At 40.2% G+C, this 17,513-nt stretch overlaps 1 protein-coding gene across 1 annotated transcript in view; it reads left to right on the forward strand.

The window, feature by feature from the left end:
* Window positions 1-17,513, forward strand: part of PDZD7 (PDZ domain containing 7) — a 721,728-nt gene that overhangs the window by 607,450 nt on the left and 96,765 nt on the right. Inside the window, exon 14 of the mRNA XM_086922676.1 lies at window positions 11,415-12,044. Within this exon, the coding sequence (XP_086778802.1) occupies window positions 11,415-12,044 (630 nt within the window). The remainder of the gene's footprint in view (window positions 1-11,414; window positions 12,045-17,513) is intronic.

Genomic DNA, 17,513 nt, shown 5'->3' on the forward strand with positions numbered 1-17,513 from the left:
AAACCACGCGGTACGCGTTTAACATCCAAGTATCTTTTGAGGGCTGCGACTTCCCACCACTTGTTGATTTCTTTTTTGGACAATTTTTCCCATGCACGCAGTTTGTTTCTAACATCTGATTTGCTTAACTTTGTTAAAAATTGTTTCAAATTGGTTAAAATCATTGAATTAATCATTGAATTAATTCGCACAAATGTATAAAATTGCGTGATAACAATTGGTATGGACGCACTGTAATTTGGAAATGCCCACTGGAGGGCTTAACTTTTGTTTAAAATTGTTTCAATTTGGTTAAAATCATTGAATTAATTCGTACAAATGTATAGAATTGCGTGAAAATAATTGATATGGCCATTGTAATTTAGAAATTATTACTAAAAACTACATGTCCCACAAAGCCTGTGTGAGAAACAGAAAGTGATGTAACAGGAACAAAAAAATATTTTTTCACTTTATTTAAATGCAAAAACATGTCGACTCAGTTAACCTGTGAGCAAGGTCTCCGTAGAGACCGAAACGCGTAAGGTGTTGCTGGTTGCTGAAATAAAACTTACAATCGACTAAAACCAGTGTGGTTTAATTTGAATGACACACGGGAGTGCACGAGGAACAAACTTCTCTGCAAGGAGAAAAGCTGAATTTATTGATTCGCGGCGGGTCCTGCCGCGCCTCGCGTGCACCGCCTCAGAGCACCCGGGAGCCTCTAATCTTGGGCCAGATGGAATTAATATATATATATATATTCACTGAAAAAACCATAGGTTTCACACCAGTTATAGTTCGGAATTAGCATTTAAAAAACCTATTAAATTCACTGACAAAACCATAGGTTTCACACCAGTTATAGTTAGCTGGAAATTTTACTGATATAAAACCATTGAAATTCCCACGTTATAGTTAGTCGGACTCACTATAACTTGCGCGTGCAATGCACTGCTGATGACATCACATATTACATCACTCATGACATGGTCAGTGACATCACTCATGACATCACTGATGACACCATCCAGTGAATATGTGTCTTTCTGAAAAATAAATATTAGTGAGTTATGTTTAAATATTTAAATACATATATTAGTGTTTCACTTTGTGTATAAGTGGCTACATGTGTTGATAAGTAGCTACATGCGTATGTATATGGGTTATTTGATATTTTTATTAGTATCAGTATGAGTGTCTATATGGTTTGGTGGGGGTATTACTTAGCACATAGATGCATGAGTGACTGACTCTTTGTTTGTATGTGTTTTGAAGACAGCATATGTACAGGACTGTATGGGTGGATGAGTGTCTATATGTGTTTGTTAGTGAGTGAATGACTGTCTCACTAGTGTCTTTATCAGTAACTACATATGTTTTAATCTAGTATATATGAATATTGATGTATATAAGTGAGTATATGTGAGAGTAAGAGATTGTAAGATTTCCTGTTTAAATAAGTATGTGTTTCTATAAGTGATTGTTTAAGAGAATAAATATGTGTAATTTTCAATAGAAGTAAGGTGGAAGTGTCTGTATAACTCTATATTCAAATAAAATGGTTGTTCAATAGTTTATTTGCATGTGTGAATATGTGTGTGAGTAACTTTTGGATGAATGTCGGTGTGTAACAGGATGTATAGGTGTATCTCTTCATATGATGAGTGAGTATATGTATGAGTGACTATATAGAACTGTTGGTGAATGAGTGGATGTGTATATAGATAGTGGAATTACAGAATTGCTTGTTGTAACTGATATAGGTATCTCCATTTTTTAAAAATTTCAGTTTCTATTTTTGAATATGTGTCTGAAGGGTTACTTTACACTGAGAGGAGGTCTGTCACTGTGTCACAAGGATGGTGTCATCAGTGATGTCATGAGTGATGTCACTGACCATGCCATGAGTGATGTAATATGTGATGTCATCAGCAGTGCATTGCACGCGCAAGTTATAGTGAGTCCGACTAACTATAACGTGGGAATTTCAATGGTTTTATATCAGTAAAATTTCCAGCTAACTATAACTGGTGTGAAACCTATGGTTTTGTCAGTGAATTTAATAGGTTTTTTAAATGCTAATTCCGAACTATAACTGGTGTGAAACCTATGGTTTTTTCAGTGAATTTCAAAGGTTTTTTAAATGCTAATTCCTAACTATAACTGGTGTGAAACCTATGGTTTTTTCAGTGAATTTCAAAGGTTTTTTTAATGCTAATTCCTAACTATATAAGACCTGAAAGCCCACCAGGAATCTCCAGTATGCGCCAGGGGACTGCATTGCAGAGAGGTGTAATGAAGCCACAACCCTTTTTACACCTCTCTGCAACGCAACCCCCGTGCATGTTTAAAGAGGGGGAACTAATTCCCCTTGCATACTGGGGGCCCCTGGGGGCCAATTAGCCCACCTGGAACCTCCAGTATGCGCCAGGGGCTGCATTGCAGAGGTGTAATGAGACTATGCCCCTTGTTACACCTCTCTGCAACGCAGCCCACTGCCGCGTTTGCAGAGGGGGAACTAATTCCCCTTGCATACTGGGGGTCCCTGGGGTCAACTAGTCCACCAGGAGCCTCCAGTATGCGCGAGGGAGCTGCATTGCAGAGAAGTGTAATGAGGCCTCACCCTTGTTACACCTCTCTGCAATGCAGGCCACTGGCGCGTTTGCAGAGGGGGGACTAATTCCCCTTGCATACTGGGGGTCCCTGGATCATATCTGCCCAAACACCGATATTCCAAACGATTGTAAATGACTTTTCTTGAGAAACATTTGGATTTGGATTATCATGTCCTATACTTTGGAATTTTTGAAAGACTGACTTTCAGGATGCTATAAATTACTCAAGTCTGCCCGAATTGTGTGGGTAAAATTGATACCTAGTCACTTTGAATAAGAATATACTTATGTCTCGTCTAACATTTGGAAGAAATATCTAGTTATATGACAACTGGATACCGACATAACTTGAAGGAAATAAGAACGCCCTGAAGAAGTTCTGTTGTACAGAACGAAACCTTTCGGCTGGCTGTGGTACATAAACTTAAGGAAAATAAAAGCATTTGAATATACACCAAGATTCAGCGCTTCAATAAGGACTCTAAGTGATATGATTTGATTGGACTCATTGTGAAAGTGGTGCTGTGCCAAACTTTGGAATATTCTCCACTACTCTCTACTACTTACTCTCTCCGACTCCACTACTCTCAAATACTCACTGTCTACTACTCATTCTCTACTACTCTACTACTCTCTACTACTCTCTCTCTACTACTCACTCCCTACTACTCGCTACTCGCTACTCCCTACTACTCACTATCTACTACTCTCTACTACTCACTCTCTACTACTCTCTCCCTACTACTCACTCTTTACTACTCACTACTACTCTCTACTACTCACTCTCTACTTCTCACTCTCTACTACTCTCTACTACTCACTCTCTACTACTCTCTCTCTACTAGTCTCTACTACTCACTCTACTACTCACTCTCTACTACTCACTACTATTCTCTCTGCTACTCATTCTCTACTACTCTCTACTACTCACTCTCTACTACTCACTCTCTACTACTCACTCTTTACTACTCTCTACTACTCACTTTCTACTGCTCTCTACTACTCACTCTACTACTTACTCTCTACTACTCTCTACTACTCACTCTCTACTACTCACTCTCTACTACTCTCTACTACTCACTCTACTATTCACTCTACTTCTCTCTACTACTCACTCTCTGCTACTCTCTCTACTGCTCTCTACTACTCTCTACTACTCACTCTCTACTCTCTATTACTCACTCTCTACTCTCTACCTCTCTACCTCTCTCTTCTTCTCTCTCTACTAATCTCTACCTCTCTACCGCTACCTCTCTACCTCTCTACCTCTACACCTCTACCTCTCTACCTCTCTCTACACGCACACATATACACATATATGCATATATATATGCATATGCATTTATATATGTATGTGTATGTATAAAAAAACAACAAAACATTTTTTTTTTAAACAGCTACTTATAAAACTGTCATTCTTTTTCCCCATGGTACACTCCCCGGTACGCGCACCGGTGCGCGCACCGGTGCGCGTACCGGGCGCTCCCCCCGCGAAAATCAAAAAAATGTTTTGTTTTTTTTTGCCCTGCGGGGCCCTTTTATGGCCCCCACATCAAACCTAGGGGGTCAAGGGGGGTCTACTCTGCCCCCTTATGGTCATTTCCCTCTTTGTTTTGGCCACCTCTTGTGTCTCGATTTTACCGAGACACAAGATGGCGGCCGCTCCGGACTGTTTAGAATGTTTACAGACACCCGAGAGCCAATCAGCTTTCCTCGCGCAAGTCGCGTGGCGCGCACGGTACGCGCACCGGTGCGCGTACCGGTGCGCTGCTATAGATATATATATTTTTTTGAACCTAAATTACTCAAAATCCAGTGGAGCACATATCTTGAGACATAGCAAAGGCACATCGGGCTACCAGGCCCTACAATTTTGCCAAGTTTGGTGGAAATCCATTCAGCCGTTCGGGCTAAAAGTGAAATCGACCGCCCTATGGAAATTAACATGGGGAAAACGCGTTTTGGGACCCCCCTTTTATCTTGGCCCTCGCTTGACGAATCCCCCCCAAACTTTCAGGGAAGGACCGGGGCGCCGCGAGGCCATTTTCAGGATGATTTCAGGCAGATTCGTCAACCGGTGCCAAAGTTATTCCAAATAGAATTTTGAGATTTAACATTGAAAAAAATCCTAACTATAACTACCTACTGGCGACCGCCAGTAGGTAATATATATATATATATATATATATATATATATATACACATGTATATATGTGTGTGATATGTGTGTGTGTGTGTGTATATGTATATATATAGTTATACACACACATATATATATATATATATATATATATTACCTACTGGCGGTCGCCAGTAGGTAGTTATAGTTAGGATTTTTTTCAATGTTAAATCTCAAAATTCTATTTGGAATAACTTTGGCACCGGTTGACGAATCTGCCTGAAATCATCCTGAAAATGGCCTCGCGGCGCCCCGGTCCTTCCCTGAAAGTTTGGGGGGGATTCGTCAAGCGAGGGCCAAGATAAAAGGGGGGTCCCAAAACGCGTTTTCCCCATGTTAATTTCCATAGGGCGGTCGATTTCACTTTTAGCCCGAACGGCTGAATGGATTTCCACCAAACTTGGCAAAATTGTAGGGCCTGGTAGCCCGATGTGCCTTTGCTATGTCTCAAGATATGTGCTCCACTGGATTTTGAGTAATTTAGGTTCAAAAAAATATATATATCTATAGCAGCGCACCGGTACGCGCACCGGTGCGCGTACCGTGCGCGCCACGCGACTTGCGCGAGGAAAGCTGATTGGCTCTCGGGTGTCTGTAAACATTCTAAACAGTCCGGAGCGGCCGCCATCTTGTGTCTCGGTAAAATCGAGACACAAGAGGTGGCCAAAACAAAGAGGGAAATGACCATAAGGGGGCAGAGTAGACCCCCCTTGACCCCCTAGGTTTGATGTGGGGGCCATAAAAGGGCCCCGCAGGGCAAAAAAAAACAAAACATTTTTTTGATTTTCGCGGGGGGAGCGCCCGGTACGCGCACCGGTGCGCGCACCGGTGCGCGTACCGGGGAGTGTACCATGGGGAAAAAGAATGACAGTTTTATAAGTAGCTGTTTAAAAAAAAAATGTTTTGTTGTTTTTTTATACATACACATACATATATAAATGCATATGCATATATATATGCATATATGTGTATATGTGTGCGTGTAGAGAGAGGTAGAGAGGTAGAGGTGTAGAGGTAGAGAGGTAGAGAGGTAGCGGTAGAGAGGTAGAGATTAGTAGAGAGAGAAGAAGAGAGAGGTAGAGAGGTAGAGAGTAGAGAGTGAGTAATAGAGAGTAGAGAGTGAGTAGTAGAGAGTAGTAGAGAGCAGTAGAGAGAGTAGCAGAGAGTGAGTAGTAGAGAGAAGTAGAGTGAATAGTAGAGTGAGTAGTAGAGAGTAGTAGAGAGTGAGTAGTAGAGAGTGAGTAGTAGAGAGTAGTAGAGAGTAAGTAGTAGAGTGAGTAGTAGAGAGCAGTAGAAAGTGAGTAGTAGAGAGTAGTAAAGAGTGAGTAGTAGAGAGTGAGTAGTAGAGAGTGAGTAGTAGAGAGTAGTAGAGAATGAGTAGCAGAGAGAATAGTAGTGAGTAGTAGAGAGTGAGTAGTAGAGTGAGTAGTAGAGACTAGTAGAGAGAGAGTAGTAGAGAGTGAGTAGTAGAGAGTAGTAGAGAGTGAGAAGTAGAGAGTGAGTAGTAGAGAGTAGTAGTGAGTAGTAAAGAGTGAGTAGTAGGGAGAGAGTAGTAGAGAGTGAGTAGTAGAGAGTAGTAGATAGTGAGTAGTAGGGAGTAGCGAGTAGCGAGTAGTAGGGAGTGAGTAGTAGAGAGAGAGTAGTAGAGAGTAGTAGAGTAGTAGAGAATGAGTAGTAGACAGTGAGTATTTGAGAGTAGTGGAGTCGGAGAGAGTAAGTAGTAGAGAGTAGTGGAGAATATTCCAAAGTTTGGCACAGCACCACTTTCACAATGAGTCCAATCAAATCATATCACTTAGAGTCCTTATTGAAGCGCTGAATCTTGGTGTATATTCAAATGCTTTTATTTTCCTTAAGTTTATGTACCACAGCCAGCCGAAAGGTTTCGTTCTGTACAACAGAACTTCTTCAGGGCGTTCTTATTTCCTTCAAGTTATGTCGGTATCCAGTTGTCATATAACTAGATATTTCTTCCAAATGTTAGACGAGACATAAGTATATTCTTATTCAAAGTGACTAGGTATCAATTTTACCCACACAATTCGGGCAGACTTGAGTAATTTATAGCATCCTGAAAGTCAGTCTTTCAAAAATTCCAAAGTATAGGACATGATAATCCAAATCCAAATGTTTCTCAAGAAAAGTCATTTACAATCGTTTGGAATATCGGTGTTTGGGCAGATATGATCCAGGGACCCCCAGTATGCAAGGGGAATTAGTCCCCCCTCTGCAAACGCGCCAGTGGCCTGCATTGCAGAGAGGTGTAACAAGGGTGAGGCCTCATTACACTTCTCTGCAATGCAGCTCCCTCGCGCATACTGGAGGCTCCTGGTGGACTAGTTGACCCCAGGGACCCCCAGTATGCAAGGGGAATTAGTTCCCCCTCTGCAAACGCGGCAGTGGGCTGCGTTGCAGAGAGGTGTAACAAGGGGCATAGTCTCATTACACCTCTGCAATGCAGCCCCTGGCGCATACTGGAGGTTCCAGGTGGGCTAATTGGCCCCCAGGGGCCCCCAGTATGCAAGGGGAATTAGTTCCCCCTCTTTAAACATGCACGGGGGTTGCGTTGCAGAGAGGTGTAAAAAGGGTTGTGGCTTCATTACACCTCTCTGCAATGCAGTCCCCTGGCGCATACTGGAGATTCCTGGTGGGCTTTCAGGTCTTATATAGTTAGGAATTAGCATTAAAAAAACCTTTGAAATTCACTGAAAAAACCATAGGTTTCACACCAGTTATAGTTAGGAATTAGCATTTAAAAAACCTTTGAAATTCACTGAAAAAACCATAGGTTTCACACCAGTTATAGTTCGGAATTAGCATTTAAAAAACCTATTAAATTCACTGACAAAACCATAGGTTTCACACCAGTTATAGTTAGCTGGAAATTTTACTGATATAAAACCATTGAAATTCCCACGTTATAGTTAGTCGGACTCACTATAACTTGCGCGTGCAATGCACTGCTGATGACATCACATATTACATCACTCATGGCATGGTCAGTGACATCACTCATGACATCACTGATGACACCATCCTTGTGACACAGTGACAGACCTCCTCTCAGTGTAAAGTAACCCTTCAGACACATATTCAAAAATAGAAACTGAAATTTTTAAAAAATGGAGATACCTATATCAGTTACAACAAGCAATTCTGTAATTCCACTATCTATATACACATCCACTCATTCACCAACAGTTCTATATAGTCACTCATACATATACTCACTCATCATATGAAGAGATACACCTATACATCCTGTTACACACCGACATTCATCCAAAAGTTACTCACACACATATTCACACATGCAAATAAACTATTGAACAACCATTTTATTTGAATATAGAGTTATACAGACACTTCCACCTTACTTCTATTGAAAATTACACATATTTATTCTCTTAAACAATCACTTATAGAAACACATACTTATTTAAACAGGAAATCTTACAATCTCTTACTCTCACATATACTCACTTATATACATCAATATTCATATATACTAGATTAAAACATATGTAGTTACTGATAAAGACACTAGTGAGACAGTCATTCACTCACTAACAAACACATATAGACACTCATCCACCCATACAGTCCTGTACATATGCTGTCTTCAAAACACATACAAACAAAGAGTCAGTCACTCATGCATCTATGTGCTAAGTAATACCCCCACCAAACCATATAGACACTCATACTGATACTAATAAAAATATCAAATAACCCATATACATACGCATGTAGCTACTTATCAACACATGTAGCCACTTATACACAAAGTGAAACACTAATATATGTATTTAAATATTTAAACATAACTCACTAATATTTATTTTTCAGAAAGACACATATTCACTGGATGGTGTCATCAGTGATGTCATGAGTGATGTCACTGACCATGTCATGAGTGATGTAATATGTGATGTCATCAGCAGTGCATTGCACGCGCAAGTTATAGTGAGTCCGACTAACTATAACGTGGGAATTTCAATGGTTTTATATCAGTAAAATTTCCAGCTAACTATAACTGGTGTGAAACCTATGGTTTTGTCAGTGAATATATATATATATATATATATATATATATATATATATATATATATATATATATATATATATATATATATATATATAGTTAGGACCTAGTTTCCATAGGAAAAGCATTTTAGATTTTAGATTGAACTAATCTTCACGATATATTCCCAAAAAAGTGTTCCACTGGGTCTCATTATGCAAGGAAAGTTTTCGGGGTGATACATCAAGTGGGGGCCAACAAAAAGTGCATTTCCCATTTTAATTTCCATAGGGATGTTGAACACAACTACCCCATACCGGTGGTTTCCTGTGCTCAGCACCGGCACTTAATTGTCAACACCAGCGCTTGTGACAGTTTGCCACAAGGTGGCGCTGTTTGGAAAATTTAGAGATGACCACAACAACAGGTAATTATGAATTCAATATAAATTAAAAATGACTATTTCTTGCACCCCAAAGCCATTCTCATAGCTTTGGAGGCCTGAAATACTCTGAATTGTCACACCTGTAGAAGTGTGACTATAATTGGCAGCATGGCAGGGGCAATATGTGGTCCAAGCTGCAGTGTCCCCTGACTAGAGCCCTGGCACTTATTATTTTACAAATTAAGCACTGTGATGGCCTACTTCTCCTCTGCACGTGCACCTGTTTGCTGGCTGTAGGTAAAGGAGGCACTTTCATTTGATTCTACCTAAATGCAAGTGCACCAGCAACACAGATTGGAAATTGTTTCTTTTTTATATGCAGTGGGGCTTTATTCACTATTTCTATGTTCACTTTTACTGCAGAAGAACCTCTATGCCCTGCTAGAGGAAGATATGGACCATCCACTGGCCCCTCTGGTTTCTGCTGTCCTCAAATGGAATAACCAGGCCTGTAGACTATCAAGAATTGTGTGTAGCTGCTCTGGATGAAACTATGGGAAGACTGCCTGGTCTGTGGCAATAACCTCCCTAACTCACTGACAGATTGGGGGCCCAGTTGCAGAGAGTTAATGATGAGAGAACCTCCTTCCTTGGGCTGCACACCTTTGCCCATTGGGATCCCAAGACAATGAGCACTGTGATATTTGATAGTCGATCAAACCTTGCCAGTATCTGTCCTGGTGAATCAAGAAGTTAGGGGCTTGTCTCCTTTGTCTGCCTACATTTCTTCCAGCACTGCACCCCAAAGGCGTAGCTAGACCTACTGCCACTAGGGAAAACCCTATGTTTGCCACCCAGTGCATGTAAGAGCGGGTGGGGGGGCTCGATGGCCGACTTGTTTGGGGGCTGGGGGACTGGCCGATTGACGCCTTGTATTCAGGGGGCTTGTGGTAGTCATCAGACACAATTTGCTCACCTTCGCCGCCCCGTCCAGCTAGCCACTGCTGTACCCCCATGCTCTTTCTTTGCAATGTTTCGCCTGAGGGAAGAGCTTCTGATAAAGCCCATTAGTTCATAAGTGTTTCAAACCATGAATCTGTTTCAGATGAGTAAGAAAAGTATACAAGTTAGTTTTCTAGAAATCCTTATTAATTGCAGCCACGATTATTTTTTCACTTTTAACACTCTTTTGTATTGGAACGTATGTGAAAAGAGCACACTGTTTACATTTTGCACAAACAATAAATATCTGTCGTGAATGAGCAAACCAGCCTTTTAAAACTCCTGAATTTGAGTCCAAGACCGTCCTATTTATCTTTTTTTCCTTTTACTTGTTTTCCAGTGCCCTGCTGTGTCTTTTACTTGGCATTTTCCTCAGTCTTAAAGGGGGACTTCTAAAACAACCCAACTTTGAGAAAAATGGGGCAGTGTCGCGCTTTCTGCTGAATAAAAGAACAAACATTTGCAATGCAATAGGTGTCAAATTTATGAGAGTTTGAGCAATGGCATTATAAATGACAATGCCTTTTATTTGTGTTTTTTTTAAAAACCGATGAATAAAAGGCATTATCATTTACAATGCCAATAGCTTAAATTCTCACAAATGCGAGACACATTGCAAAGCAAATGCGTGCTATAAAATATTTGAAAAAGCATTAGGAGAGAGCGTGTCCTGCCTGCAATACGAGATAGCAGGCAGAACAAAGCTATTTGAGAAAATAGAGCTTGGAGGCTGTAATTAAAGCCTACCGAGTACCAACTCATGTAACAGGGAATGTCACCGTGGGAGGTTACAAAATGAGACAAGGCGGTACTAAGGAGCGACTACTAAGCCTTTTGCCCAATGAATAGCCACAGTTTACAGTGGACAATGACACAAGCCAATGAAAAATATTGGCAGAGAGTGGACGGAGCACCGAATCCCTACCTCAATACAGCATGCCTCCCAGAGCAGCGCATGCACTGCCCAGGCTCGACCTAAAAACCAAAATGGGGTGAAAGACAACTCATATTCTTCAGCAGTCTTGTACCATGTGCTTTTTAATCAATGTAGTAACATGAGGTGTTTCAATCATGGAGGTCAGCAGTGTTTAAGATGAGGGATTGAAAAGTATGTCATCAGTATTTCCTACAAAGAATTGATGTACACTTTTGTTTTAGATATGGAATTGTGATAATTAATTTACAGTGAGTTAACGTTTAATACTTCCTTTAACCTCTTTTCTGCAGATTATAGAGGAGGCTTTGATTTAAAGCCAGTCATTGACCCCAACCACGATACAAGAGTCCTGACAGGAGAACTGGAACAGTTAACTCTCTCGGAGGTGAAGGAAAACAAACGTCGTCACTCTAAAAACTACACCCGACTTGAAGATGTGCCAGTGGATGCCTATGCTTTGCAAAGTATCCCTTTCCAGCCTGCAGCCACCAGTCCCACGAAGCCCAATTGGCTGCTGACAGAACCAATGAAATTGCAGACAGCTCACACAGCACAAAATACTGACAGGTCTGCTTCCCAAGACGAGGCATCACGACCTGAAACACAAGCGAGCAAACCTGCAAAGAGTAAACCCATAACCCCAAAATCCACACATAGGAAGTCCCTGTCAAAAGAAGAGGAAGCCTACTCAGCCTTTAACAAGTCCAAGAAGTCGAGGCCACTCTTGACTCAGATCTTTGGTGGGACTCCCTCAGCCCTGTCTTCGGGGAGCCCCCGCCAAGAAATTAAACTTAAGCCAGTAGCTAAAAAGCCTGGAAATGCCGACACAAGGACTCCATCGCAAAATGGCTACACGGAGGTGAAAGAAGTGCAATATGTATTGACGACTGTGAAAGTCTCCAAAATGAGGCAATCGTTAGGTAAGTTCATAGTATGATGAAACAGTCATGGTTAATTGATGGGAAAATTGGTACATGATGGAAATAACCATGCAGAAAAAAGTGGGGATAAATTATAGCGAAACCATAAATACGTTTGGTAAATCAAAGAAATGCATGCATTAGCAACATATTATAAACAAAAAAGGAAACTTACTAGAATTGTGGCACAGACTATATGCTACCTCCGGAAATGAAGTTTCGACCATAACGAGAGAGGGGTTATAGAAAGTGTTGTTAGAGAGAAGTTCATGGTAATTTTTTTGCATTTATTTACAGTGCAAACCTGGTCAAAGCACTTTACAGTGCTTTACAACAGAACCTGTAACTGCATCACCGTCCGCCCCATTTTTAGCACCAGGAGATTTGCCCAGAATTCCAGGATGTTGAGCCAAGGCACAAGGCAAACCTGGGTTCCCATGTTTCAGAGTCAGCAGCTCTAGCCATTAGATTATGGTTAGTACTGATGCAGCTCAAAGCTCTTTGGGCAGTGCAGGGACTACTTTTCTGCTAGGCCTGGTGCTCATGGCACCAGACAATACTGGGCATGGGCTTTAGCTGTACCAAGCATGCTCAGTCGTCATACCCTCCCACCCCCAAGAGTCCATAAGCATGGCATTTGACCTTGTGAAGAGTCCTTTTGGTGCAGTCTCTGCCCCTTGACCAGGCCCTACACCCAATGCCCTTTTCAAGAGTCCAAATACAAGGCTTTCACCATGCCATGCAGACTCCTGGTTCAGTAATTCACCGTGCTCAGCAACCCTAGCCAAAGGCCCTGCTGGGCCTGGGTTTCAGCCATAACCAGCATCATTCTGTGGGTGCATGGCTTATCTTTGGTTAGGTGCTGTGCTCAGTACTTATGCCCCTATACACATGGTCCTTGACTGTGGTCTCAAAACATTATATGATTTAAGATATGTAAAATAGAAACCACTTCAGTAATGTTATCAGTGATGGCAGTTGTGCTGTGGTATGTGCAGTCGTTCGCAATGTTAATAATATGATTTGTAATGTAACCTGTACCATCTTTTGTGTGGTCAAAAGCAGTGTATTGAATTTGTGAGTCATAAATTCAAAATTGGTGTTTTTATTTTTTTCATTTTTAGATGACATTGACAACATACCTTCAGATGAAGATTGTATATTGTCTTAAGGGACAAAATAGTAATCGGCCTTTCGTTGTCTTATCAGTGATTTTGTTTTTTAGGTCTGGAATTTGTCAAAATCTTTTGATTATACTAAACCAATATGTATAATATACTTATAGGGCCCTTCAGACATCACTCTTCATCAATTGTTCGTTTGCTATATCATTCAACTTTTTCTTCCACCCACTACAACATACATCATGGGGTAATGGTTCAGCCCACTTCATCATTTGGCTACCTTCACTGAGAGTGATGGCATTCTGCCCATCGCAGGGAGCACATCACAATAGCAGTTCCCTTCAGTGGCAGGCACTACTGCGGCAATGTGTGTTTTTTGAGACCAAAGAAATATGTTTGCCGTCTTTTTCAGTTTGACGAGGACTTTGCCTTTTGTCTTTGTCAATGTTTTGTTTTATCATGTTTTTTACAAAACTTTTTAGTTGAGGAAGCTGTAAGGCCCTAGTCAAATGAAAAAAAAGGCAAACATAATTCTGTGGCCTCAAAATCAACACTCCATGCTTTTTAAGATTCATCACAACCAACTATATTTACCATCATTCTAAAATTGTATTTATCTTGCAAAGCCAGTCATTTTCTAAAAGACATTTCATCCCTGCATATCGCCTGTAAAAACTTCCCAGCTGCAGATATTACATCAAATTAATGCGTACCAAATAAAAAGCTCAAGGATACCTGATGTGAATATACATTATACTTAATCAAAATTGTTCTTAAAATTCTCAACCCTTCTACTTTATGATATACACAGTCCAATAAAATATCTACCCATGAACATTTCACATTTAAACTGCCCTTACATTACCTGTGCTTTCCACATCAAATTGGATATGACTGGGCTGGGAAATATAGGTATGACCCCTCCCTCCCCCCCCCCCCCCAATCCAATACAGAATTTTAGGATCCTGCATCTCCTGTCCTGATCCGGTAGCGAGAACGTATACGGAAAAGTCTCCGCATTAATCCAAGAGTTCATAAATGGGATACCAAGCCCTTTTTTTGTGCAAATATTCGAAATAATTTTCACATGACAAAATTGCTTTCTTCATAATTAGATCTAATTGTGCTTTTTTCTGTCTCTTTAAACTAGCAGCCCATCTAATTTTTCTGCTGAAAAATTGGTTTTTAAAAAGCAATTTATTTATCTTCAGATGCTAGTGATCTATTCCAAAATTTCAACATTAACTTTACTGATACAAAACACCAATACACCAATCCTGTTTCCTTTCTTATTGCTTGTATTGTGGAAGATTTTCCAAGGTTCAGAAGAGCTTTTAAACACTGCCCCTCCAACCAATGCATCTAAAAAGGGTATCATGGAGGGGCAACATTAATCTCTACTAAACTTCAACAACCAATCTATACTTGATAGCACTTCTGAATTCTAAATGCATCCTCCAGTTCAAATTTGATGTGAAATTCATTCTGAGATGTACATATAGGAGGAAGCTTATTTTATTCGAGTTCTAGCCAGAAAACATTGTGCCTTTTTCTTTTTTCGGTAAAAAAAAAAACATTGTATTTTTTTCATGTTCATCACAAGTTTCCTTTACTCGCAATATTTAAGAAAAACAAATCCATTTTCTTTTGTACACCAATTGGAGTTCTATCCCTAATCACTAGGTTATCAGCATATCAGTAGGGCACATGTCCTCCTCCCATTTTAGGTGAAAATGTATGGATACTCAACAACAAAGAAGTTAAATCCCTTAGATAAATAGCAAATAAGGTTGGCCCAGAACACATCCTTGCCATAGCCCATCCTTAATTAAAAATAAAAATGATAAAACAGCACCTTGTGTTAATTCTATTCTAGCCCAGTTCCTTCTAGACATTTCTTTAAGGATTCCCAATAATTCCCCCTACTATTGTCAATTGATTAAGGGATTCTCAGAACATTTCCTGGTTTATGAGGTTAAAAAGTCACCCAGTAGTTGACAAAACAGCAGTATAAATCAACCTTTGTTTCTATCGAGCTACGGTCTATCGACCATATACTAAACAATGGTCCAGTTTTGAGTGACCTCTTTGAAATCCACCTTGCTCCACAGGGATGAGTTTGGTAGTCAAGTCGCATGCTGTTTTAAGAATTCCCCTATTCCTTCATTTTGAAGATTATTCTAAATTTGAGTTTTGATTTCCTTATTTTCTTATAAAGTGCAAGAGTATGCCAAAAGGCATCATGGCACTAGAACTATCCTTCCCCTAATGCAAAGAAGCAAAGGAAGAGAAACTAAAAAATGATTTTTAGAGCTCTGTGAGCTGTACAAAGAACTCCCTCTGGCATGAACAAAAAGCCAATTTATTCCATACAAGAAATAAATAATAGAGAAAGCACATCCTCCACATGAGGCAGATTAAATTGAGAGACTGTGAGTAGAAGTGCTAAGCAACAGTACAGAAAATGCTTTTGTTTGGATCTGAAAGATTTTAGAGCCAATCATATTGCTAGTTTTTTAGTTTCAATAATTTTTATTGGGTTTTGTACCTTATAACACTTATGTGAGCATTCCCTACATATATAAACCAATAGCAAAATCCCTCTCACCGGCTCCTCCCTTCTCCCTTATGTCAACACACATTCTGCCAGTGGCGTAGTTGTATCAGATGAGTACAACAGAAATATATTGTTAAAATGAATGACAAAGATGGTTTTCTGGGTCCAAGAGGTCAAGGGCATGCAATCTTGTTGAACATTTGAGGCCTATATAGTCATTGCTTAGATAGCAGAGGTCGAGGTCCCATAGTTTCACAAATCTGCCTGTTTCACCCTTTAAATCGTATGAAATCTTCTCATTGACTATCCATTGCAATTCATGAAGCTTTATTCCGTTCATAGAATACAATGACCATAAAAGCACATAAGCAAAATGCATGGGACAATACAATACAATTTAAAAAGGTAGATAATAAAAACAGGGCAATTTAAAAGGAATAAATATTTAAAACAGCATGCTATTTCTCATCTGGATTGATTTGGAGATAAAAGTGGCAATATAAAAACATTTATCCGGAGAATTCATATTATAAACTAACTTCATCGCATCCTCCACATTCCTAACACCACATTTTACAAAAATCGGTTTCAGGTAAGCCACCCTAACATGCAAGAAGAGAGTACAAATTAACAAAGTGCAAAGTGCTTTGCTTGGAATGCCCATCACATGGGCACGGCCGAACAGGTTGCTTCTTAGGTTGGGGAAAAGCAACCAAAACATGAGCCGTACCAAATCTTAGTCTGGTTAAGACAAACCTGTGGGCAGGTCTAGTTACCATACTCAAGTATAGCTGTGGTAAATCACTTTCAATGTATTTATTGTAGAGACGGACTGTAGTGAGGCGGCTGTTAGCTTCCAGGCGTTTCTGTGCTCTGTACTGCAAAAATATGTTTTTCATGTCTACTTTAGTGATATTCCCTGCCGAACATGGTTCTGCTAGTACATTGAGCCCAAAAATATTCCTGAAGCTGTCTAGAACATACTTAAGCCACGGTATTTTGGTATAATTGTCTAGGTCAAGGCAATCCTTGATGACGCTTTGGTTAAAAGCCGTTTCATCTTTCCCCCAGATCGCACGCCATATCATCAGGGGTCTCAACGAGATGAGGTCGCTTAAATAGGCAACATCCAATTCTCTATGAATCAGTTAATTTGGGGCTGAAGTAGGTAGACAAAGGAGTCTTTTGAGGAAATTATTTTCTTCTCTTTGTACTACATCTATATTAGTATAACCCCATATCCCAGCTCAATATAATGCGATTGAGACACTGCTAGCCTTGTAAATTGACATCATATCTCTAATCCGTCTATCGCCGATCTTAGATGCAAACTTGAAGATGCCGTGGGGACACTTTACCATTTTGGACCTGACTTTTGAAAGTTCTTCTGACCAGCTATTTTTGTGCGTAAAAGTGACACCCAGGTAACAGAAAGTTTCTACCTGCTGCACTTTCACCCCTTCAATAAAAAAGGTGTTCCTTTTATTACATTTGGCTCCACAAGTCATGACAAGAGTTTTACTCTTATTAATCATCAGCTTTCTCTCACTGATGAAATCAGATAACTTGTCCATCAAACGTTGTAGACCTATAGGGGTCCTTGAGAGAAGCACAGCGTCATCTGCATAAAGCAGTACTGACACACTTAATCCATTGGTCCGTGGGGCATCAGCTTGGACTTTGTTCAAAACAGCATCCATAGCATTAATGAAAAGGGTAAACAACAGGGGGGCAAGAACGCAACCCTGTCGAATACCACGGACACACGTTTGCATCTTTTCGTAAAGT

The sequence above is a fragment of the Lissotriton vulgaris genome, chromosome 5 (assembly GCF_964263255.1).
Source record: "Lissotriton vulgaris chromosome 5, aLisVul1.2, whole genome shotgun sequence".
Taxonomy (NCBI): domain Eukaryota; kingdom Metazoa; phylum Chordata; class Amphibia; order Caudata; family Salamandridae; genus Lissotriton; species Lissotriton vulgaris.